The 26,024-nt window shown below is 45.2% G+C and overlaps 1 protein-coding gene across 1 annotated transcript in view; it reads right to left on the bottom strand.

Moving 5' to 3' along the window:
- Positions 1-2,653: 2,653 nt before the first annotated feature.
- UBE2F (ubiquitin conjugating enzyme E2 F (putative)) overlaps positions 2,654-26,024 on the bottom strand; it is a 90,830-nt gene continuing 67,459 nt past the window's right edge. The window contains exons 8-10 of the mRNA XM_027875358.1: positions 21,921-21,953; positions 15,703-15,765; positions 2,654-2,978 (exon numbers count right to left, since the gene is read on the bottom strand). Of these exons, the coding sequence (XP_027731159.1) occupies positions 2,928-2,978; positions 15,703-15,765; positions 21,921-21,953 (147 nt within the window). The 3' untranslated portion in view covers positions 2,654-2,927. The remainder of the gene's footprint in view (positions 2,979-15,702; positions 15,766-21,920; positions 21,954-26,024) is intronic.

The raw sequence follows: 26,024 nt of genomic DNA, 5'->3' as shown, positions 1-26,024 counted from the left end.
CTATCTACAGTTGAACTCTTCATCCATTTTCTCCCTAAACCCTTCCCTCTTTCTGTCTTAGGCACCAACGTCCATCAAGTCTCCTGGCTTGTAATTTTGGTGCCACCCTGACCACCTCACGCCTTCCCCCCACCAAGTCCACATGGCCATTCAGCTGTCTGCTCTCACACGGCCTTTGGCATCTGCCCCCTTCTCTTTACTCCCATTACAAATCAGGCCCTGGCTGCAGCCTCCTCCTTGCTATCCCCACCCTCCATCCATCCTGCACACTGCATAGGTCTGACCACAGGATCCTCCTGATCAATAAATGCCAGGAGCTTATGACTGCCTCTAGGATAAAATATGAATTTGCTGAGTTTTTCAATTCCTACACAGCCTAGCCCTAACCAATCTTTCAGGCTCACTGGACACTGCTCTCCCTCCCAAGTCCTGTGATCTGGCCCAACTGGGCTTCTGCTCCTCACATTTCACCCGCTTCCTTTCTACGTGCTTTTTTCCTCACCACTCCCCATGCCTGGAATGCCCTCCTGTCCCTCGCTCCCATTAAAATGCAGCTGAGGCACCGTCTTCTGCACGAAGCCTTTCCTGGTCCCCCAGCTGCTGGGACCCGCTCTCCCAAACCATCTTGTACTAAGCCACTTTGTATAATCTATGTTCCTTACTGTTCTATTTACACGGCATGTGTTTCTGTATGTACTTGCTGTGTCCTTAATGAGCATGTAACCCCAAGTGAGCGCCTGGATTTATTCCCAGTGCCGGACCTGGCCCTGTGGGGTGCTCAATAAATCCTCATGGACTGACGGGGTGACAGCAGCAGAGGTGTGTGCTGTGAGCCAGAGAGGAAGGAAGTCAGGAAGGTGGGAAGGGGAAGCACCAGTAATCGCTACACAGGCCAGCCGGCACCACAGACGACACCTGGGCAAGGATGTTCTGAGTTCGAGTTCAGGCCTGCTTAAGATGTAGGGAAGTGGGCCTACATTTCAAGGAGCCAGTGCGGCTTCTCTGGAACGTCACTTGGGAACCTCTTCATTAAATGAGAGGACGCGGATAGCTAATAATGGACACGAGACCCGACTGCTGCCCCTTGTCTTGTTTCCCAGGTCACAGGCTGTTTCTCTGGAGCAAACCAACGTTGCCATTCGAACTCTGGGCAGTGGCCCCCTGGCCCAGGAGGCCACATTTGTGTTTCCTACACAAATCCCAAGCACTCCAGAAGAGCTGGTTGGAACTGGGAGGTCCTGGAGTCGGGCCCACAGTCCAGTTGCTAGAGAGTGCTAGACCTTGGGGAGTGGGCCTGGACCATTGGATTCCTGGATTCACTGACCCACCAAGTGGTCTATTTAAAAAAAAAAGTGCTTCAACAGTGACAGAGGGAAGGCGTCTTCTTTTCTACCCCTGAGCAAAGTCTTGACCTAAAAGGCTGGAGGTCAAAGTGCAGCTTTTGGATTGAGCTAAACCAGAGAAACACCTTTCACATATGTGTGTGTGTGTGTGTGTGTGGGGGGGGGGGATCAGCATTGCTGCTGCCATCCCTGATGCCATGGGCAGGGGGTAGGGGCAACCTTCCCTCTCAGAGCCTCCCTGGCCTGAATGAACAGTACTGAGAGCCAGGGGCAGCTCTGCCATCCCTATCGCCAAAAGCTGAGAGAAGCTGCAGGGACCCCAGAAGCACGACCCATTAGCCTGCCATTCAACTGGACATCACAAGTCTGTCAGAGTGGGCAGAGACAATACAGATAAAAGAACAAAACTCCAATCTAAGACAGAGCATCTGAACCAGGAATGGAAAATTAAAAGGTGGCAGCTGGCACAGGACAGGTAGAGAGCTGGAGGTGATTCCTCATGGTGAAACTGGGGAGGACCCCACCTGAGGTGGAGCCAATGGTAAAAGCTGGACAACCCCTTGGTGCCTGGCCTGTGCTCTCCCACTGAGATGGATAAATCCAAATGACCGTGGCTCCCAGCACTTGGGGTTAGCGGCCCCCATGAAGTCCTGCCCCTTTGGGAGGCCTGGCACACACCCCAGCTCACCTGGGCAGAGCCCTTCTAGGGCTGTGGGCTGACTCCAGTAAAATCACCCTGCTCGGGCCATGGGGTCAGCACCTAAACACAGAGCTCAAGGCTGCTGAGGGACAGTGCTCTCCATGAGGTCCAGAATGTTCTGGCCATAACTAGACCTGGAGGGAAAGGACTCTTGATTCCTTTAAAGTTAGATTTTTGGGGGGCTTCCTTTTCAATGAGAAGATCCTAAGGTTCTCCCATTTACTCACATGCTAAGCTTTTATCCTTAACAGATCCCTTTGCCTCTATCACGAAAATGCAAATTAGAATGGGAAAGGAAGAAAAAAGGAATCAAGGCAGCCAATGTATAAATTACAAATCTGTTCCAAAATATACTTACATTAAACAGCATCAACATTCCACGAGGAGATGGCGCACAAGCGATCCTTGGCCCTCGGGCACACACCGTGCAGGAGTCCACAGGCAGGCCGTGGGAGCCCTCCAGGGCGTGGGGACAGTAAGCGCGGCATCAGCGCAGGCAGAGCAGAGAAGCGCCCCCAGCGTGGCCGTCACAAAGGTGAGGCAAGCTCTAGCTCGCTAATGACCTCTTTAAATTTCTCAAGAATATCATCAATAGGCTATACAGGACAGGTTCAGCAAAGTAAACATTTTAAAGCAAACAACTTTTTTAAACCAAATACACACAAGTTCTTGCTGTATTTATGCGAGTTCTCCATGTAAAATGGACAGTTGGGAAGGTTTTCTTCTTCAGTACAACACGGTCACGGGACGTGTACAAGCCAGTGGGGCGGATGGGGAGTTGGAAGGGGTGGGGAAGGAGGATGCGGAATATTTGTTTTTTCTTTCTTTTTTTTAAGTGACAGATACAACTTGGAGGTGCAAAACTATGGTCCTGCCATCCTTCATCATCTGGCATAACGTTTAATGTAATCTTCAACTTTATTCCGGAAGTCCTCCTGCAGAGCAAGAGAGGGAGTTAATGATACATCAACACTCCAAGAAGAGAACAACTCTAGCCAAATTAGACTGTTACTCCAAGTTCCCAGGGGGTGCAGTTAGGGGAGAGATTTGGAATCACTTTCTCTTGGAAACCATCACAGAAAGCCACCATTCATACACGCCACTGAACCGACGTGTGCAAGAGTGTTCTGCGGTAAGAGCAGTGGGCAGGCCAAGACCGCTCCTGTCCACCAAAAGCAAGCTGCTGAGCCACTGAGGACTAGACTGCCATCGTCAGGACGAAGGGAAGTCACAGCCTCTGAGAACCAGCCACTTACCGTCTATGTGCTTCCACTTCTCTGGCTATTAAGTGGACACGATTTTATTTGTGTCCCTGTTCTGGGAAGAGTCTGGAGGGTTTGGGATTCCTGTGAAAGAGAACTTGTCATGCCGGGGGTGAGGTCGGGGCAGAAGGCAGGGGGTTTGGGGCTGGTGTCCCGGCAGCCTCTGGGGAGTAAGTGACAAAACCCGAAATGGCCAAAGTTACATGGCCACACTCTCGGGCAGAGGGGGGCGGTCATGCGCGGTACCGAGCAACCCCCTCTGGGAGCAAGTTTGGCCCTCGGAGGTCACGAAGCCCCCGAAGGCCTTGGTGTTGGGTCAGCGGTGAGGGGCTAATTTTTGGCTGCAGACCTCCAGGAGTGAGGAAAACGTGCTGAGAAGAGGCGCTCAGGCCAGTGACCACTGGTCAAGAGCGGCTGTGGGCTGCAGGGTAGATGCAGGTGGTCATGACGGCCAAACCTCGCCACATCACTGTTCTGAGTTTTTGGCTGCCTAGAATGTTGTGTCACCATGAAGGACGACCTCAAAGGGTTAGATCAATGGGAGCTCTCTGGACCATTACAGCTATACCAAACGGCCTTCACTTGCCACCTGCCCTCTCACTCCTCCGGCTGTGACCCCAATGCTGGCAATGCCCAACAGCTCTAGGCATGTATGAAGGGCTCACATCCCAGGGGGAGACTCATACATCTGACATGGCCCTTGTCCCAAGGCTGCCTTCTCCACAGAGCTCCTTTTCCTACCACTCTTGGTGCTACCAACATCTCCTTTTACTTGTGACCTCCCTGCCCCGGCGCCAAGCACAGACCAGGGTACACAGCCTGGGGCACGTAGGCCAGGCCACTGCCCTAGGGGCTCTAGTCCAGGCTGCTGAGTGAACACAGACTGAGAGATCACTGACCTCCACTGAGCCTCAGTTTCTGCTCTGTACAATGCGATAATATTACCTTTGCAGGGCAGTTTGAGGAAACTACTTGGTACATCTTGAAGCAGCCCACAAATAGGAATGATGGCAGCAGATGCCCAGTCTCTGTTTGCAGCCAGCTGGTGATGCCGTGACTCCCTCGCATGCTCTGACGGCCCTGTCCCTGATGCACTTTCCCAAGGATCTGCCCTTAGCTGTTCTCTACCAGGGAGGATCAATTGGTCCTAAGCACAATAGGTTTCTGCATGGCTACACTAAGGATTCCTTCAAACACTCTTTAACTAGGGCAGTGAGAAGGGCTCAGACACACTCCAACACTTCTGCTTTTCTCATGTTTCATCCTCTCTTCCCACTCTGCTCTTAGCATCTCTCACCAGACTGGTGTCCTTCCTTTCAATCTCTTTGGATTCCATACGGCTACCAAAATGATCTTCCTAAGACAAAGACAGACCATGTCACTTCCTTTCTCAAAAACATTCAGGGGCTCCCAGTGCCTCTAAGATAAAAGAGAAGCTCCTTTGTCATTCAAGGTCCCTTCTGTCCACTCTTAGACCACTCAGCCAAACCCCCAGCTGACTTCTGAACTCGGCCACCACTCCCCCACCTTCCTGACTCTGAGCCTCTCCTCCCTAGCCCCACCCCCACTCCTCATCCTGGCTGTCCTTCACCTTACAACCCTTTAGTGAGGCTCAGCCCACAGACCTAGGATTCCCTGAGGAAAACATGGTTCTGACTTCTCACGTTTTCCTGGGGCCCTTTTCTAGCTTTCTCACTGGCTCTGTCAACCTTGAACCTGAACCACACTTTTCTATGTACATGTCACCATTTGGATATTTATATCCCCAACAGCTAGCAGCGTGTTTGATATATAGTGGGTGCCCCAAAAAGCTGAAAACAGGTGCAATCTCTAGACTGAAGAATACTCCACACCCACACGCAATGAAAGAAATCACTTAAAAGTCTGGGTCTGCTCCCTCTTGACACTGTTTTCAGCACTGCCCCACACAGCATGGGGAGCAGGGTGAGGAGACTGAATTAAAATGAACTGATTTACATTTGGCTGTTTCCCATCTGAAGATGGACCTGTGGCATTAAGCTTCTCCTCCTCTGCCATGGCTTTACTTTCTAGACAGTACTGGGCTGAGGAAAGTTCTTTGTATATCTCAGAGAGCCACAAGGGTTTTTCTGATTATAGGCACAGGGATCGGATCTGGGATACCACTGGTCCAAACGGAACTCTCAGGGGAGTAAATTCCTTTCACCAATGCAGGTTGGTCCCCTCTCTGAGATCTGTAGTCTTAAAGAGCTGCCTGGAACCTTCAGAGGTGAAGTGACTTGCTCAGGATCACACAGCTAGTATGTGTCAGAGGCAAGATTTGCATCCACAGTTTTCTGGCTTCAAGGAGGACCCCCATTCCATGTTACTATATTGTACTGGGCGTTAAATACTGTCTGAGCAAAACCACAATTCCCTACATTCTCATCAGAAAGGTGATGTCCATTCCTCGGGTTAAAATGGCCTTCAGTCTTATGTCACCTTTAGGTCACCCCAGACTGGCTGTCCCAGAGGCATCTCAAACTGAACTTCTATTCCCTTCCTTCCCTCCTCTCCAAGGCAACCCCCTCATTCCAGGCTCCCCGGGCTGCCACCTTGGTGTGACCCTCATTCCTCACTCTCCTTCATCCCCAAAGTCTAGTTAGTTACCAAATCTTGACATTTCTGCCTCTGCAACATCTCCTGTGTCTGACCCCTTCTCTCCACTTAGTTCAGGTGCTCGTCGCCTCTCCCTTAGACCACAGCCATGGCCTCCTGCCTTGAGACTGTGCCCACACCAGTCCATCTTCACCACTACCCCCAGTGGTTTTCCGCAAGTGCAGCTCCGACCACGTGACTTCCCTACTTGGCTAGCTCCAATGTTGTCTCCAGAATCAAACAGAGTTCTCTGTTCAGCTTTTAAAGCCATCCACAGCCTGGCCAGACACTCTCTGGCCTCACTGGACGTTACCCCAAGTCCTGCACTCCGCAGTGTGGACACACTGGCCCACTTGTATTTGTTCCATCTTCTACCTCTATCCTCTTGCATTGATGACCCCAGGCGCAGAGCACATGTTTCAAAAAATGCTGTATTATATTTTTTACTTATTTTGTTAAACATTTCCCAACTAATTTTCATTCTTTTCTTTTCTTTTTAGTTTATGGGATAAAACAAGCATTTCCATAATAACATGGTATAATTTTTAAAAAGGTGACTACACATGAAACTGCAAATCTCTTATGTACAACTTGCAATTCCTTTTAAATATATAAAGTTATGTAAATTTCTTTTTTTTTTCTTCCCCTCCTTCCCTCTCCCTGCAGAATACACTTTCTACCCATTCCTGCTGCAGAGAGTAACTTTCTTCCTTCAAGGCCCAGCTGAAGCTTCACCTTTGCCTTCTGCGATCCCCCAACTGCTGGTGACTTCCCTCTCAAAGTCTCTTGTGTTTACCCACTTTGTACTGAGGGCTTCCTTGTTGCCTTCCTTGTTAGAATGTAAGCACTTTGTGAGGATTACTTCAATTATTTAATTTGTATCCCTAAACCCTAGCACACAGCAGGCACTTAATTAATGCTTACTGATTAAACTGGCTTCATTTGAATCACACTACTGAATGCACTCCACCTTGTCACTGTGGGGACCTTCACTAATCATGTCAAAATTCCTCCATGCAGCACACACAAGGTTGCCTCAGCTGGTCACCTTCTATTTCCAGGGCAGGTTTTGGGAGTGTGTATTATACATAGAGCAGCTGCTCAGGCTGTCATTTGAGGCAAGCCACTCTAATGAATTCCAACATGAAAACATTTTTAATGACAGTTCATTTTAATGAAGCATGGGAGCCTAGAGAGAAAACAGAAAGCACACAGTGCTTTTTTTTGTCACCAACGACTGAACAAACACTCTAAAAAACTACTTCCTTTAGCAAAGAAAAAGAGGTCATTTCTTTGGGCTGATTCTTTTTTTTTTCTCTAGAGAAAAAACTACCCCAAACACCATCACATATACCAAAGAAAGAAAATGAATAGTGTAAGAGTCTCCAGTTGGGTGGACAAGGGAAGTCCCAGTTAGTCATTAACGACCTTGGAGCATGGGCTGAAATTCATATGCAGATTTTATTTACTCAAGATTAAAAAGGTTAGTAACAGAAAACGGCCCCTTCTTTTCAGGCTCTGTGGCAGGAAACAGCCTCCCAATGACCAGAATTCCAATGCAAGGCAGTCAAAGACTGGCTTTATGAAGAATTTTATCCCCAGTGGAACAGTGAAGGCTGCAAGCTATCATTATGTAGAGGGCATGGGCCAGGCTTTCACTTTTCCAGGTTCCCGGTCAGGTCATTTTCATTAGCAATGCCTACTTACTTATTCCTAAGAACACTTTGGTGCATGGGAAGGTGCTCTTTATAATATACGTTTTACATGAAAGGAAAAGGGCTTCTGCAGAATACCACACTGAGTGACCCTGGGGAAGAGGCAGGGAAACCGAGAGGCTTCAGGCCAGCAGGAGTGAGGACACTGAGCCAGGAAGAGCTCTGGATTTCAGCTGAGGTCAGAGGGAGGTGGGCGGTAATGGAGAAGGAAGGAAGATGCCAGATGACTCAGCTCAAGAACAGGGACGGCTTTATGGGGAGAGGCTTGCTGTCTTTACTCTCACGGGGCTGGACCAGGGGCAGTGGGCCCAAAGAGGCCGACCTGAGCCAACAGAGGGGAACAACGGAGCTCCTCAGAGCCACGTTCTGCAGCTCCCCCAGCAAAGCGCCTGCAAGCAGAGGTGGGATGGTGCAGACCGAACTTTGTGACCTCAGTGTTCTTGTCCACCTGAGGGATTCTGTGACTTGTCTTAACCCAGTTTAGCTCAGCAGTGACTGCCTAATTTGTCACTAGGTAATCAGGTAAAAATTAATAATGAGGAAGATAAATATAATTTGTTGCAGTTTCCAGATTTAAGAAAATCTAATTAAGAAAACATTACCAGCAACTAAACGAGTATGCATCATCTATTTCCCTTCCAAACTGAAATCTTATTTATTTCCATCTTGAATCACAGGAGAAAAGTCAAACCATAGTTTTTGGCCTGCAAAAACAATCCTCTCCATGTTAATATCTTTGTGAATCATTTTTGATCTATGCATTAAGTCGCCATCCGTCATAACGAGATTTTCGTGAAATGTCAGGCAGGATATAAGATTACATGGAGTAAAACCTCATTAAATCCAAATAGAATGCTCAGGGGAAAAGGTCAATTTGAATTGCATTCCCTGCTATTTTTATAAATAAGTTTTTACTGCAATCTTTTGTTTCCACATAACCTAAATTTCCCTCTCTATCTCTTTCCATTATCCTCTTCCCAGGGAGCTAAGCCCACAAAATTAAAAAAATTTTTAAGTAAAAAAAAACAACAACAACAACAAAAAAACCCTGCTATTTTTATTAAGGGAAAATAAGGCCCTTGGACAGGGTGAATAATAACTACTTTCCATTATGCAGCATTTGGAATTAAGTCAGATTTGCAGAAAATTCATCTATTAGAACAAATCTTTTTGTGGTTAGCAACCGTGCATTTGAAAAGCATGGAATTAGCTAGCAGGAGAGGAAGCGACTTGTTTAATGTTCTTTTCCTTCCTCCCAGTGCCCCAGATGTCTCCCCTCTGTAAAGCCCCTTCGGGAACACTCTCCTCAATCTGGGTGCCCAAAGGGCGGCTGCTACTTTAGGTTCTGGGGTAGCACCTACTGCTATAGCTCATGAGCTCCCCCTGGTGCGCTTTCTGCCAACAATCACCCAGCAGACAAAACAAGCTTTTAGCAAAGGGATTTACTGAGATGGGAGAGTGAGGCCAGCTGGCACAAAACACACTCTCCTACATGTCCACAGAGTCCCTGGGCAGAGTGGGGTCAGACTTGGCATACAATGGTCTTCATAAGCACCTATGTGGGATATAAGGGTAGTCAAAAAGAACACACTCTTCAGGTACTGCAGGGCCTGGAAGCCCTTTCTCTCTCACTACGTCTTCAGGGCAGCTCTTCTTGGGCACAAGGACTCTGGGGGAGGGAGGGGAGCCAGGATCTGATCCCTTCTTGCATCCATCACTGGCTTTACTCTCGGCTGACAGAAGTCCTATTCCCTTGGGATGCCTTCCTTTTTTGGGCAACGATCTCTCTCTGTCTCTGTCTGTCCTCAGATCTGTTCCAGCTGGATTCATTGTCTCCTATGACTCTACTGACATTGTTGACAGGGGATGAGAGGAAGAGAAAGTCTTCCCTACCCCTTGCTGCCCTAGTAGAGATGAAGAGGTCTGTCTGCTGGGCCCGGGGTCCTCCAAGAATTGCTTCTTTTATACAGAGAGAAGCGGCGCGTCTAGTTCTTTCAGCTTGTCATGAGATGTTTCCTGTGGGGCACCAGCTGCCTCTATCCAATGGCTGGGGCTTTATAATCTTCTCAAATTGACAAAAGATTGATCACACACTGTTGTGGGACTATAGGAGAATTCCTTTATACTTTGTGATTGTATGACTATATTTTAGGTCTCCTGTGACTTTATCAACTAAGTGTGGGGAGAGAAAGGCTAGCTAGGTAGCTCAGTGGATAGAATACCAGGCCTGAATTTAGGAAGATCTGAGTTCAAATCTGGCCTCTGACACTTACTAGCTGTGTGACCCTGGGCAAATCACTTAACCTCTATTTGCTTCAGTTCCTCATCTGTGAATGGGAACACATTGGAGAAGGAAATGGTAAACCACTCCATTATCTTTCCCAAGAAAATCCCAAATAGGGTCACAAAGAATCAGACACAACTGAATGACAGCAGCAACAGCGGGGAAAGAAACTCTCCCTTACACTGGTTCACCTTCTGGGTTTACTGACAATATCAATTGAGGCTGTCAACTAATTCTGCTTAAAATAATAATAATTATAACTACTATATTATATATTATAATAACATATAATAAATATAATAATAATGATAAAGACAAAATAATAACATGCTTTAAGGTTTGCATAATGCTTCCTTCTCAATAACCCTGTGAGGTAGGTACTAAATGCATTACTAATCCTCTTTTATAGATGAAGAAACTGAGATCCAGAAAGGTTAGGTCAAACTGGGACTCCTGCCAGCATCCCTGGTGCCTCTTATGATGAAGGTCTAAACTGAGAATGTTGGACATTTGAGTTTTACAAGGCCATGCAGCTGCTCCTTGATATAAGTTAATACAGGAAGGCCTTGTGCTTTTGTGTACGTGAGATTGTAACTCCTGTTACCCAGTTTTAGAGAGTCCCCAGAGGCCCTGAGAGGCGTCACCTCATTTCCTACCAGTTTAGGGTGGGTAAGGAGAGACGGTGGAAGACAGTGGGGGCCTGTGATTGTTACTGTCACCTCACACAAGGGAGTGAAGACGAGAGGAGTGGGCATGCCACCTCAGAAGCTGCCACTGTTTTTGTCCTTTGGTTATTAACTGTTTTCTCTTTCACTCATCTTATTTCTATCCCTGACCGTAGCGTGGATACAACCCAGGGCTCTCCCAGTTTATGGAGGAGTTCCCCAGCTCCAGTAGCCCCTAACGAGCTGGAAGGGTCCAAGGGCTTTGACCACTTGTCTACTGTTACAGGATTGGCTGGGCCAGGCCAGGAAGACTCATCCACAGTCACAAGATCAGTTTATTTTTGGCCATGCTAACTCCTGAAGACCATCTACTAAGTCAGAGACAGGCTGCGAGCATTATCAATGCAAAACGTATTCCCACTAATGAAATCACCAATCCTCACAGTATTAAAGAGAGAAATTTAATATACGGAAAATGTAAATCAAACAATTCAGTTAATCAACAAGCATTTAAGTATCTACTATGGGCCAAGCACTTACCTCCTAGAGATAAGACCCTGAGTTAACAATTGCTATTACACAAATGTGCTTTAACATTTACATTCATTATCTCATTAAAGCTCTCCAATAACCCTACGGGGCAAGTATTCTTAAGCATTACCCTTATTTTACAAATGAGGAAACTGAGGCTTCAGAGAAGTTAAATGGTCTGCTCTGATCACATACCTGGTAAAGTTCCTCACTGTAATTAACATTGTTTTGGACTGGACTTTTGGAAATGGTCTGCACTGGTAAATCATGAATGAATGAAAAGAGTTTTGTTTTTTTTTTCTGGCTAGGCAATGGGGTTAAGCAACTCGCTCACTGTCACACAGCTAGTGTTACGTGCCTGAGGCCAGATTTGAATTCAGGTCCTCCTGAATCCAGGGACAGTGTTCCTTCTACCGCGCCACCTAGCTGCTCTGAAAAAAGTATTTTTGAAGTACTAACCATGTGCAAAGCACTGGGCTGCACTCTGGGGATTCAGACAGAAAAGTGAGACCTCTTCTGCTCTCAAGAAACTCATAGTCTCACACACCTTTAGGGGAGATGGCAAGGCCTGGAGGTCTGGAAGGCAAGCAAAGGATTCTGCTGGAGTGAAGAAGGGAGCTACGGCTAATATACAAATGCGTATTTTTCAGTCACTTTGACCGAATCAATGAAAAAGTATTTCAGGGTTTGCTATGTGCCAGACACTGTTCTAGACCTTTGGGAAGCATTCCCTGCCCTCAAAGACCTTTATACTAATATCAGTGACAATCCCCGTGAGGTGTGGTGGACTGGGGAGTCACAGGGACGGATGGTGAGTAGAACAATAGGGCAGTTGATTGACATTTCAGGGGCAATGAGAGTACATATTGGATTATAGTCTTCAGAAAAGGAGAAGAGAAGAAAGAAGAGACACACACAAGCAGCAGCCAAAGACAGTCCGGGGCATTATGAGCTGAGGTGCTGAGCTCTTCCTGGGTGTGGCCTAGGGTGCTGTTTGGAAGGTGGTAAAGAAGGGCCCGCCCAGTGGAAGGTGGCCAAGGTGAAGATGCATGGTTCCAGGGGAAGGGCAGACATTCCAGGCAGAGAAGGAACCGTGAGCAAAGGTAGAGGACAACCACCGCCCCCCCGCAGGATGGTGTGCAGGGAAACAAACATGGAGACTGCAGAGGTCCTTGTGCGCCAGGTTTGTGAGCGAGGAAATGCTTAATCAGAGGCGTCTTTTAGGATGGATTAGGGCATGGGAAGGGAGGGCCTGGCAATTGAGCAAGCAGGCCAGAAGTTACCACGAGAGTCCAGCAAAGAGGTCTGGAGGGTCTGGCCCAGGAATGGAGACAGGAGACGTTGCTGCCTTAGTCACTTAGGGCAAAAAGAAGGAACCAGCAACCTCATCTCAAGGTTTTAAGCTTGAGTGATTGGGAAGATGGATGAGGAAAGTGGTTTTTTGAGGGGGAAAATAAGGTTTTATTAAAGAGGGAATGAAAAGATCCCAACATTTATTTCATTCTCCTTTTTTGTCCTTCAATAGCTTAGCTTTAACAGCTTAGCTGATATTTCTTAAGTGACTGAAAATCTTGAAAAACGTTTGAAATCACACACAAAAGATCACTTCAAGCTTCAGTGCCTAGCCGGTGCCAATCACGCTGCAAGTTCGAAGGAGACATTGTCAAAGCAGGGACAAGGCCTGCACTTGTGAGAACAACTACCTCCACAGCTCCTTTTGATTGGAGGCTATTTATAACCATAACTTACTTTTCTGTACAGATTTCTGCAATGGAAAAAGATCTTAAAATTAAAAGCAAGTCTTGATTGCCAAAAAATTTCTGTTCCATCACGACTACAGATGTCCTGTCTTCTGAGAGGATTTTGGGGTAATCTGGCCCCATTCAAACAGAGCTTTCATTTTCTAAGCTATTACCTTTGGTCAATCGATCACCTGGCTCTTGAAAGCAGCCTCCAGTGACTGTCATTAACTCCATCCTCCAGAGGGGTGAAGGGCTAGTTCTACAAAACCAGCAGTGTTCTGGGCTGCACTGGGGGCCAAAGAGGCCCAGAGTGAGGTGGAGGGCTATCTGACATGCCTTCATCAGTCCACATCTGGAGGATCATCTTGGGAGAGACGCTGACAAGCCAGTGTTCACTCAGAGAAGGCAGAACAAATTGATGGCTAGATCACTCGGGGATCACTTAATAAGATGGGGATGTTTAACCTGAAGAGGAAAGGGCTCTTGGGGCAAACACACAATGATTCAGGTAGATGAAGGATTGAGGCAGAAAGGGGCTCGATTGGCTCGGTGCTGCCTCAGAAGGCTGAGCTGGGAGCCAGGGCTTCGCAGAAGGATTCCCAGAAGGGGCTGGAGGCCCACTGGTCAGCAATGTTGGAGAAGGGATTCATGTTCAGGCAGAGGGTGAGCTACATGCTGGGGCTCCCTCTCACTCTGAGATTCTATGATTAGCAGATGGAAGATTGAAGGATTTCATCCCTTATTGAAAAACCATATCCAAAGAATGCTAACTGATAGGAACCTGAAGGAGTTCTCTCTCCTGGCATTCCACAGGCCTCTGTTCCCAGCCCAGCATTTTCAATGGATGATTGGATGAAGCCAAGAAGACAGAAGGTATGCCCACCCGGGGCTTGGACGGCTCAAAACAAACAGACAAAACTGAACAGAGAGAAATGGGAAGGCCTATATTTAGGCTAAAAAAAATTAATGACTCGACCGTAAGATGTGGGAGACCTGGTTTGATGCCCTTCACTGAGGCCTCACAGAGGCACCGCCTTCTAGTGGAAGCCTTTCCCCCAATGCTACGGTTCTTCCTCTCCCTCTCCCGCCATCTGCTGTTTGTTCTCCTTATACTTGTTCTACATAAACTTCAATGAGTACTTGTCTCTCCCTTTAGAATGTAAACTCCACCAGAGGAGGGACTGGCTCATTCTTTGTATTTGCCAGGATTTAGGGGTACCTGGGACACAGAGGAGCTTGAAATAAATGCTAGCTGACTGGAACCAAGTTAAAACAGTTCGGAGGTCCTCCCTCATCCCCATCAGATTGGCAAGACAACAAAAGAGCATAATAACCATTGTTGGAAGGGATGGGGGATGACGGGCCCTAAATATGTGCTTCTGGTAGGCTAGCCATCCAATCTATCATTCTGGAACCATAGCCAGAAAGTCACTAAATTATATATATCCTCTCACTCAGTGATACTCCTATTAAGCATGTACTCCAAGGAGGACAAGGACAGAAAGGATCCCTTATGGATAAGAATATTTCTAGCTGTACTTTCTGTTGTTTCAAAAAATTAAGTGCATTTGCATGTTGTTGGACTGTGAGTTCTGCGAGGGCATGGACTGTCTTTCTGTCTTTTTCTGTATCCCCAGTGCTTAGGCCAGTGCCTGGCACAAAGCAGGTGTTTAATAAATGCTTTTCGATTTGACCTGAGTAGCTAAACCAATTGTGATACTTGAATTTAGAGTAATTTTTCCATACTGTAAGAAATGAGTCACATAACAGATTCAGAGAAATACTGAGCCTCGTATGAACCAATGCAAATACAGAAACAGGAAAACAAATTATTCAGTGACCAAAACAATACCGGGGGTGGGAGGACACGGAAGGCCCTCAGAACTTTGACTTAAGTAGTGACCAATCTTGAATTCAAAAGGCTGAGAATGAAACCCACCTTCTATCCCTGTGCCCAACAGGTGACAGACCAGACGTACAGAACTAGACCTACTCTTTCACACGACCGAGGTATGGCTTCACTTTGCCCAACTACACATATATTTGTTACAAGAGAGGGCTTCTACTCACTGGAGAATGGTGGAATGGGTAGTCGAGTTATGGGAAAAAAGTTACGACATTTTATTAACTAAAATTAAATTGATTGCAAATTGTTACTGAACAAGCCTGGGGGGTTCTATTGATGTTCAGTATTATGTTTTCAATAGAACATTTAATTTTTTTTAATAAAATAAGGTGAAGCTGTCCTGCAGCAAGGGGAAAGAAAGGTAAAAATGTAAAAACCCACAGAGGAAGGTCCTCAGGGTTTCAAGGCCCCGGGATTTCAGCAGGGCAGCCGCTTCCTCTAAGCGGGCAGTGTTTTAGGAGACTGCCTTGAGTCACTGTGGTCAGAACAACTCCCTAACTGGTAGCCACCCTCACTGGGATGAGCCTCTCAGACTGGAGCTCAACAGATGAGCGCTTGTGCTCTGGATAACCCAGGGACCCCGGCGGTGTGGCTTAGTGTGGCTACTTCTGAGAAGCCCACTAGACAAGCACAGAACCACATACAACAGGTTCCACGCGTGGCCACAACGAATCCTCATGAGACATTAGTACCACAGACGAGGTGCACTGCTACTGTAAGCTGAGGTGAGTCCCTTTCTCTTCTCTGGGCCTCAGTTTCCACGTCTGTAAAATGAGGGTGCAGATAGGCCAGATGATCCTTAAGGATTCCACAGTCACTTAGCTTATTATTCTGTACTCGGGAGAAGACCTAACATTCCAGAAACGAAAAGAGATCTGCTCGCTGACAAACTATGCAGTGAAAAGCAATCGGGTTTGCTTGCCAAAGCACTGACTCACCTTGTCCCGCAGATGGTGTTCCGCAGCTTCAATATTCAAAGGGTCATCGAAATTCAGAAGGTCCTAAAAGTAAGAAAAATGGTGAGTCTGCGAGGGCCACTCTCCTCTAAGGGACTGGTGACAGGGACAGCGACTGCGTGGTAAAACCCTTGGGAGCCAGGATCTGAGTTCCTTGGCTGCTGGGTCACAGGGAGAAAGGGAAGAAAAGGCCACGGTGAACCAGAACCCCAGCACACATTCTATGCTGACTTAGAACTCACTCTTCAATATGAAAATAGGTGTCACAATGACTGGGAAAATCTCTTAGATGGCAGGGACTAGGGTGTAGTAGAAAAGCAGTGCTCTAATATCAAAAGACCTGGGTTCAAATTCTGAATCAAAAGTGGGGTAGACAACTCACAGGGCTGTTAACAAGGAAAGCCACCACTCTGTAAACTTTACGGTACTTCCCATGTTGGCATGCCCTATTCTGGTGCTACTTTTGGTAATGAAGTAAGTAGAAATAAATCTGTTCTCATAATAAGCGTCTTCACTGGTACATGGACAAGAACAGGGCTAAAAAAAATGAAATTCTTCAATTATGAAACTTGTTTAATAAAGCCCTGTTTTGACTCAGTATCTTTAATTCCCTTTTTTGACCCATTCACTAAGTGTCCATTAGTTTTCACGTTTATGAAAATGGAGACTTCACAACAGTACTAGAAATCTGATGTAATGCCAAAACAAAACTAAACAAAAACTCCAAAGGCCAAAGTTTGCTTAGAGAGCTTCAGGGCATCCAGGGCTGGGTCTAGGTGGGTCATGCAGAATAAAGCAGTTAGATTGAGTTAGATTTGCTCTTATTTTTTGAATTCTTCAAAGATAAATACCAAACAGAACAAGACATGGAAGAATTACAACGTATTCTCGGGAAACATAAAATGACTTCCCTGTAAAATGAGCCACCTTCTCCCAAAGGGATATGTGGATCGAGGGCTGTGTTCCTAACCAAAATTAGGCACCAAATCACTTTGTAAAGACAACTACTGTAAACCTCATAACCATCACTGAGAAGAAAGAAGTTATGAAAACCCAGGCAGAAAAGGACTGCCCCAGAGGTGAGGGCTGCTGTTTTACACGCATGCCCTTGCTGGACCCTCAGATCACCTGTGACCTGCCTGTTAGACACCAAAGCCAGGAAGTGGCAGGAGGGGGATTTTAATGTGGATCCTTCCACCTCTCAGCCAAAGCTTTCTTCACTCCTGTGGTTCCTTAGATATCCTGGTTCCACAAGAGGACTCAAGGGTTGTGAGTATACACTTCTTTAAAAATGCATAAACCAAAACAAATAATAAAAAGAAAAAACAACCTTAAAGTTGGTATTGATACAGCACTGAACATCAGCAAAGTGCTTTACATATATCATCTAATTTGATCCTAACTATAACCCCATGTATAAAGTTACTTACAAATATATTACTTAGATGATTTCATTAACAATGATTTTGGCTTCTCAGAATTTAGAAAAGACTCTGGAAGGCCCAGGTCATTTACAATGGTGTGGGAATTTCTCAGGACAAAGAAAATAATTCCAATGATAGACATATAATAAACCTTACAACTTCACAATGTTTTACGTTGTAAATTTTTTTTTATTATGCCATAAGTCTCCTTTTCTGTAATCACTTTGCATAATTTGGCACTGAGTTCATGAGAGTTTGACACATATTCCTTTATTCTTTATGACAAAACTACATTCTTACCACAACGAACAGTAAACACACTTTTGCTGAAAAGTCTGTTTTCCTAAGTCTAGCCTTGATTATAACTTAACAATTATTTTTTGGTGGGGTAAACGGGGTACCATGTCCTCAACCCTTCTCTCCTTACCACCTTCTCACCCCAAGCAAAATAAAATATGTGCTGTCAGACAAAGCCAGTTCCCACACTGGCCTCATCGTCCCTTGAATTCATGGGCTCTCTGTCAGGTAGGGAGCCAGCTTCAGTCCTCTGCATTGAAGAAGCTGGTCACTGAACTGTGTATTTCAAAGATAATTTTCTTTACAATGTAGTTATCACATAAATTGTTCTCCTAGTCTGGCTCTTTACCCTGTATCAGTGCAGTCTTCCTAGTTTTCCCTGAAACCGGACCTTTTTATAATTTATGATGCAATTAACAATCCTAATTGTGAATGTGAATGAGATAAACTCACTCATAAGATGGAAAAAGACAGCAGAATGGATCAGAAATCAGAATCAATGTTTACAATAAACACATCTGAAACACCTAGATTCACAAACAGTTCAAATAAGGGGCTAGAGCAAAATCTCTCCCACTTTGGTTAAAGTAAAAAAGGCAGGAATAACCGTCACAATCACAGACAAGGCAACAGCAAAAATATACTTAATTAAAAGAGATAAACAGGAGACAAATGACATTTTGCTGACAAAGTACCATAAACAATGAATTAATATCAATGTTAAACATATGGGCTTTGAATGACAAAGCATCTAAATATTTAAGGAAAGTTAAATGAGTTACAGGGAGAAATAGCAAAATCTAATAGTGGAGTACCACAATGTATCCCTTTAAGACCCAGATAAATCTAACCAAAAGGTAAACAAGAAGTTAAGCATCTGAAAATAATTTCAGAAATGTTAGATAAACTTCCAGTGATTACTGAATGGGAATAGAAAGGAGTATACATATTTCCAGCTATGAACTACACTTTCGCAAAAATTGATCATGTATTGGGACATTAAAAATTTTACAAATTCAGAAAAGCAGAAATACTGCATTCACTCTTTATGGACCAGAATGCAATAAAAGTTATATTCAATAAAGGCTTAGACCAGAATGCAATAAAAGTTATATTCAATAAAGGTTTGCTGAAGAAACAATGAAAAATTCATTAGAGACTAAACAATTTAATCCTAAAGAATGGGTTTGGTCAAAAAACAAATCATAGAAATCATAATTTTATTAAAGGTCAACAACAATAAAAAAAAAATGCAATATTTTGGGATACAGCCAAAACAGTTTTTAGGGGAAAATTTAACACTCTAAACACTTTCATCAATAAAAGAGAAATGGATCAACAAATTGGATATGTAACTAAAAAGGTTAGAAAACCAACAAACTGAAAACAAAACCAAAAAATACGTAAAACTCAATAAAATAAACTATTAGCTAATCTGATAAAAAGAAAGAGAAAAACTAAATCCCTAGCATCGAAAATGAAAAAGGTTAATTCAAAACAAATGAAGAAATAAAGAAAATTATTAGAAACTATTTTGCCCAGTTATGTGCCCAAAAAAACTGACAATCTAAATAAAAGATGAATATTTACAAAAAATATAAAATGCCCAGCTCAACAGAACAAGAAATAGAAGAGTTAAATAATCCAAATCAGAAAAAGAAACTGAATAAGCCATAAATAAACTCCTGGGAGGGGGTGGACTTGGGATCACGTATACTTATAAATAAAATCTATCAACTATTTAAGGTACAATTAATCACAATATTATATAAAATATGTGGGAAAAATAGCAAAAGGAGTCCTACCAAATTTCTTCTATGTTACAAATATGGTCTTGATACCTAAACCATATACCATAATTTGTTCAGCTATTCCCCAACTGAAGGGGGAGAAGTTTACAGTTTTATGATACTATCAGAAGTGCTGCTATAAATATTTTTATATGGCTTCTGTTCTTCTTTCTGTGATCCCTTTGGAGCAAAAGTCTCAACTGGAGGATGCAGATAACATACTATATGTTAGGGTACTATGTAAATATAAGCTATTATTACTAGCTTTTACTAGGTCTTCAAAGAGTTTTAAATCAGGTGAGTTTTCAGGCCACTGAAAAATGTTTATTTCCATCTCTTGGATAAATTTCCCAACTTTTCATGACACTTGGCATGGTGCAAAGTCATTCTGTTGCATTCTAACCCAATTTGGGAATTTCTGTAATTCCAGAACAAGTCTGTTTTTCAATATATCATCAATACATGTATGAGAGCTCCTTATTCCCTCAAATGGAGGACAAAGCTCACTAGAAACAAAAAATCTCCCAAATATTTCTGGGTGGTTATTTTAAAGCCTGAGAAGATGCCCAGATCTTACAGCCTTGACTTGGGTCGCTTCTGCTAATGGTTTTGGTATAGCCTTGAATGACAAAGTGGATTTCATGGGTGAAAATTTCCCTTTTCCATTCTTCAGTGCTCTAGCTTTTGCCTGATCGTGTCCATGACAAGTATTTTTTCTTCATGGCAGCTGTTTTTTTCTTGGTCTTTCTGCTGTTTTTCCAAACCCAAGGAGCCTACATCCATCTGCCAAAGAAGCAGTAACAACCCCTCTAGCTGCCGTGCCCCTCTAGAGTTTTGCTTGATTATACCTAGGCTGTTTTACAGCTATCGTCTGTCAGCTCTCAGTGGTGTTTTTTGCTCTTGACCATCCTTTACTTCTTGTAGGGCTGATTATGTTTCATTGCAGGTTTGAAGGATCCTTAAAATACTTGCTTTTTTCAAAACAACAGCAGCAGTGATATCTCTCACAGGGTACTCTTCAGGAACTACCCATTCTCCACATTTTCTCAGAGTAATATCCATTTTTTAAAACCACAATAAAAGAAGAACGCTAAGCATGAGCATATGGCACAAAATTCAGCCTGAACCAGCCCCATCTGGTCGAGGTCCAAAGTTCCGAATCAGCCTCGTGTAAGCAGAAGCACAAATGCACGAACGGAAAATTAAACCACATCCAAGTATTCTGCACAATTAAGTCACCTATGGAAGTGTTTCTCCCTCCATACATTTCCCCATCCTGAGCAGACGCAGAATGGCTCCACTTAGCTGCCGGCCGATTATCCATCTATTCTCTACACTAATCCAACTGAAGTGTACATAGTCTTCCTGCCAGAGAGGGAGTTCCTTGAGGGCAGGGGGTGTTTTTGCCTTTCTTTGTATTGCAGGGTTTAGCCCAGTCCTTGGCACACCGGACCTGAGGCGAGCTTGCTGGCTGAACCTCCATCTGTGCTGTGGCCCCTGGGCTCTGACAGGGGAGCCTCACTCATTTCCTCACAATTTCCAGTCCATGCTGTCTCTACTTCCTTCCCCTCCTCACAACATAAACTGGGAAGGGGCGCTCGTTTGCTAGTATTTGCATCCCCAGGGCTTAGCACAGTACGTGACACTCGTAAGCACTTAATAACTCCTTCGGTCCGTCGATCCACATTTATCAAGCACCTACTGTGTGCTGAGCACTGTGCTAAGCACTAGGGATACAAATAACGGCAAAAGACAGTCCCTGCTCTAAGCTACACAGACAGGAGAAATAGGAAACGCTGAACAGAGAGAAGACATTAGAATGAAGGGGGATAAGGAAAGGCTTCTTGTAGCCAGGATTTCAGCTGTTTCTTGAAGGAAGCCAGGGAAGCCCAGAGACAGAGATGAAGATTCACAACAAAAACGACAGTTTCTCTGGCCAAAAGTATTCTAAAAAGTAAAGTCCACATCATTATGTTTCGCTTCTCTGCCTTCTCCTTCCTCATAATGGTTCAGGGTCAGAGCATAGCAGGCCACCAGGAGATGGTAAGGACTGTTAAATTTCTGAGCCCTGGGGCAGCTTTAATCTGCTGACAGGTAGAAAGTCATAGGAAATAACTCCTCTGCTGTTGAGAAGGCCATTTAAAAGGGAACTTTACAAATCACTCGGGATGGCTAAGAGAGTCCTCCTGGTTGGTTTCACACTTTATGTTGTAGAAACTGTTTAATGTAGACAGATAAAGTAAGGGCAGGACGAAGTCAGAAAACTTCAAATGACCACAGCAGGGACTTGCTTTGTAGTTCTGAAAACTGACAACCGGAGCCACTGTGGAAATAGACAAGTAAAGACATACACCCAAGTCCCTACACGATCACACTGAAAGCAGGGCGGCCACTGGGGCAGAGGAGAAGACGTGGTGGGCCAGGTGGCCTCTAAGTGACTAGAGACAAGGCTCTGGACAGACAAGGTGACAGAGACAGACAGAGGAAAGACTGTTCAGCGACGGTGGAGGCATACACACACTAGCTGTGTGACCTTGGGCAAGTCATTTAATATGTTTCACCCTTGCAAGTTTTCTGTGCTGATGAAATCACAGGTATTTGGCAAACTGGCATTTACTTGACATAATGTCTAAAATTAGTAGGCAGGAGAATCGACAAAAATTGACATTAAATGTATTCTTATACTTACGGTAAATAAAGAATTTAATCCCCACACAACATCCTGAAATAAAAAACAAATATGCATTAGGCTCCTGTGAAAGCTTGGCCCCACCAGCTCATAACTAAGACACATGCTACATCACAACAAACGGCCGTCGATAGGTTTTCTTACTCCTAACCTGCAAATTAAAATAAACCTCACTTGGGACAAAAGAAGCTCTGGGCTGCTTGTGCTGAGATGTTGAAACAAAGAGGGAATGCTGGGATATAACTGAGTAACACAAAAGCCTGGCTGTGAAGTTGGCTCTGAGGATCATTCAGTCCGATATTTGGGGTCACGGACAAACTGGTCCTCCTCCAGGTAAATCCCAAAGGCCCTCGGTAGCCATGGTAACTGACCACTGCTCTGTGCCCCTTCTGGGGGCAGGGCCCACCTCAAGCTAATGATTCACAGAGGGAAATGCTGCTTTTTTTTTTAAATTAAAAGAATTTTTTTTTTTTAGATCACTGAAAACCTCCCCCTTCCTTGATGTAGCCTACATATCCATCCCTGGAAAGGTTTGAGGCAGCCGGGTACAGGGGTGAGAGTCCTGGCTGGAGACAGAGGGCCTCTGTCCTGACACTTATACCTCTTCCTCTGGAGGTCCCAGGCCCCTCCCCAGTTGAATGAGGGAGCTCGTCTAGGTGACCTGTCACGAGGACCCCCACTTAGTCACAGTCTCTCCACTCCATCTGTCTTCCTCTGCCGCTCCCTGCCTGTCTGCTGTTCCTTCCATCATTTAATTTTCCTTCTTGAGATTTTTCTCCACCCCCATGGTATTCCAGGTATGGATAGGCTGGTGTTTATTAATTATTGTACATTTATTTCTTTATAACTTATTATTGTAGGTTATCAGTAACAATATTATCTTTATCTCTCCCAAGCTCCTGACACCTTTCTGGAGAACCCCCAACATTCTGAGGGCTTTGAGGCTCACATTGGTGCCTTTAATGGGACAATACAGGACAGATCAACTCCCTGTTTGGGTCCTTGACAGTAAATGATTCAGAGCCAAATGCTTGAAGTTTTTGTTTTTTTTTTTTAAATAAACATACATAACTTGTTTTTAAACATGAAATTATACAAATGGAGTTGGGTTGGTATAAACAGACACGTTAGAGGCAGCTCGGTCACCATGGAAAGGACCTGGCTGTCACCTCTGGCCCCCTCTGCCTGATGGTATCACATCACCACCCTGGGAGGGAGGCCACAGCAGCAGCAGCGCCCTCCTCCCTCTGCCCAGCACCCAGCCCAGGTAGAGGGTTTTAAGCACACTATGAGGCCCTTGTGCACAATAAAAGTTCTCTGTTCTCCTGACCACTTGAGGGCTTGGTGAGATCTTCCTGCGTTCCACCCCCCATGCCCTGGCTCTTCGCAGAAGTACCTGTATGTCAGGGGTCCCGAGGGGCCGTGAGCCCCAGAGCTGTGCCTCAAAAGAGGACTAAGTGCTAGACACTAGAGTGCCCTCCCGAGAGGGGAGAGTAATATTTGTCAGGTGGACAGTAAAGGTGCCTCTACCTTGTCTGCGCTTCCCATGAAACCGACAATCTACAAAGTGATCCCCCAAGGGAAGTATGACTCCTCAGCCCGAGGGTCAGAGTGGGGTATGAACAGGAAGAGCTGGGGAAAGGCAGACGACACGTCTAGGCTCTAGGGAGACAAGTGCGTTTACGGACACCCAAGGTCTTTATCCAAGCTGTCGGTAAAAACGTTGAAAAGGACAGGGTCCAAGGCACGCCTTATAACAGACCACCAGACGGACCCTTCCAGGCTGCCGCCACTCCATCAACTGCCACACTGCATATAACTGCTCAACGAGGTAAGACACCAAAGTCATCCACCAGAATCCACACCAGATCTCTACAATCTGCCCAAAGGGATGTTATGAGAGACTTTTTGTGAAGTGTCTTGCTGATGATTTCTGGTCAAGATGCCTACCCAAATGGAAGTTGACCATCTGTGTCCTCATTTAAGAACAAAACCCAAACCCTAAAAATTGCACCAGAATCAATGATCAAGAATTCAAGGAGAAACTATGGCGGGCGGCTTTTTTACATCTCCAAACTGACTCTACAGAGAATTAGCCAGAAGCCCCCAGGCAAAAGGAAAGAGCTCCAAGCAGACCAGTGCCAGCACAGGCAAACCAGATGGCAGCCTCCCAACACGTCCAGACGTAGGTCAGAGACATGAGGAGCGGCTCCTCTGACGAAGCTCCAGTGTGGGTGGAAGCTATGGTGGAGACCATGGAAGCCCCAGGAGTGGTAATGACCAGGGAGATGAGGTGCATTCAGACCCAGGAGCCCAGGACCCCTCTCCCCACAAGGACCTGGGCTAACCTACTCTGAGCGCACCCTCACTGTCCAGATGCCAAGGTCCCTAGCACTGTCCTGAAAATAGAGGACACTGAACCTCAAAGATCTGGGGTGGCGAGTGCAGGGGATAACTGTGGTAGGTGGGGGTTATCCCAGGAACCCAGGTGGCCCAGAACCAGACCAAGCAGGGCTTACTATCCCACTCAAAAGCACAAGAGGTGAAGCCTGACCCTGGAACAAAACTTTAATTTAGGAACTAAAGCTGGAGTGATGAGCAAGAAGAACACAGACCAACATGGATATAAAGAGTTGTAATGAACCCAAAGGTACCCCAAAATCCAAAGCAGAGGGAGACAACAACTTCATAACAACGGTGAGCAGAGACTTAAAGGAAAAAGCCGATTTCCCACAAAGCCTATGTGACTGCCCTGAAGAAATGAAGCCAAAGAGAATGAAGCAGGAGACTACGTCACCCAGAAGAGAAAGTGGTCCACCTTACCCAAGGAGCAGGCTCTCGAAAAGGTAGCGTAGATGGAGACAGAAAGGAATGTTATTGAAAAAAAGAGAAGAACATGTTAGGTGTCTGTTATCAAAGACAACCTGATGAGCAGGGCAAGGGAGGATCACTGGTCTCCCTGAGAACCATTGCGCAAAGTCAGCCCTGGGGGCAGAGACAGCGGGAGGGACCTCATGACCCTTAGACTCTGGGCACACGGCTGCTAACCTGCACAAGATGGCGCACACATGTGCACCAATGCCGTCTGCTCATGAGTACCAATCGCAATACTTCTGCCCTTCTACGGAAGCTGTCTCCTCCTGTCTGTAAAAGCAGTGGGCAGTTTGAATTCAGGGTGGGCAATACTCCAACAGCCCAGCCACCTTGGTGCGCTAATAAACTCTTTTTGTCTTATTTCCCGAGTGGTACTTAGGTATTTAGTATTTAGGTACTTAGGGCCTAAAATTGTTTAACACCATGATCAAAAAATTTTAAAAGTCTGAACACTATACCATTCTTCAAGAAATCAAAAGTAAAAGCTACTGAAGTCTCTTAAAACCAAAGGGCAAAATGAAATTGGGAAGAATCTATCAATTGCTTCATGAAAGTAAACTCCCGAATGAAAATTCCTGAGAGCATCACAGCTCAAATTCGAAGCTTCCAAGTCAAAGAAAAAATATTACAAGAGGCCAGAAAGAAACAGTTTAGGTATGAGGCCCTCACAGTTGGGGTCACTCAATGTTTCATAGCTTCTGCTAAAAATGAGCAGAGATCTTGGGAAACAATATTACAAAAGGCAAAAAAAATGAGCTCACAGCCATAAATGGCCTGCCCCGCCAAGCTGGGCTATCATCTTATGGAGGAAAAATGGCAGGGACTGTCCTTTGCCTCTTTTTGTATCTCCAGTGCTTGGCACCTAGTAGGTGCTTAAGAAATGTTAATTAATTGATTTCAGGGAATCCTGGGAGGTACAAACTGAAGCCAAGCGAGGCGAGCAGGACCAGAACAATTTATATAAGGATAGCAACGTGGTGACAAAACACGACTCCTAAGGACTTGAGAACTCTGCTCAAAGCCAGGGCCAACCATGTCTCCAGAGCGACGATGAAGCATTTTACCCACCTCTGATGGAGGGGATGGAAACAAGGGGCAGAAAGAGACACACATTTTGGACACGGCTGTGGGGCAGAACTGCTTTGCCTGACTGTGCTTATTTGTTCCAATGGTTTTCTTTATCTTCTGTGCAAAATTGAAGGTGGAAAGGAAAGGTGAGCAATAGTGACG

This window comes from Vombatus ursinus, unplaced genomic scaffold (genome assembly GCF_900497805.2).
Source record: "Vombatus ursinus unplaced genomic scaffold, bare-nosed wombat genome assembly UNPS02014808.1, whole genome shotgun sequence".
Classification (NCBI taxonomy): Eukaryota; Metazoa; Chordata; class Mammalia; order Diprotodontia; family Vombatidae; genus Vombatus; species Vombatus ursinus.
This window is presented reverse-complemented; position numbering and strand designations above follow the sequence as displayed.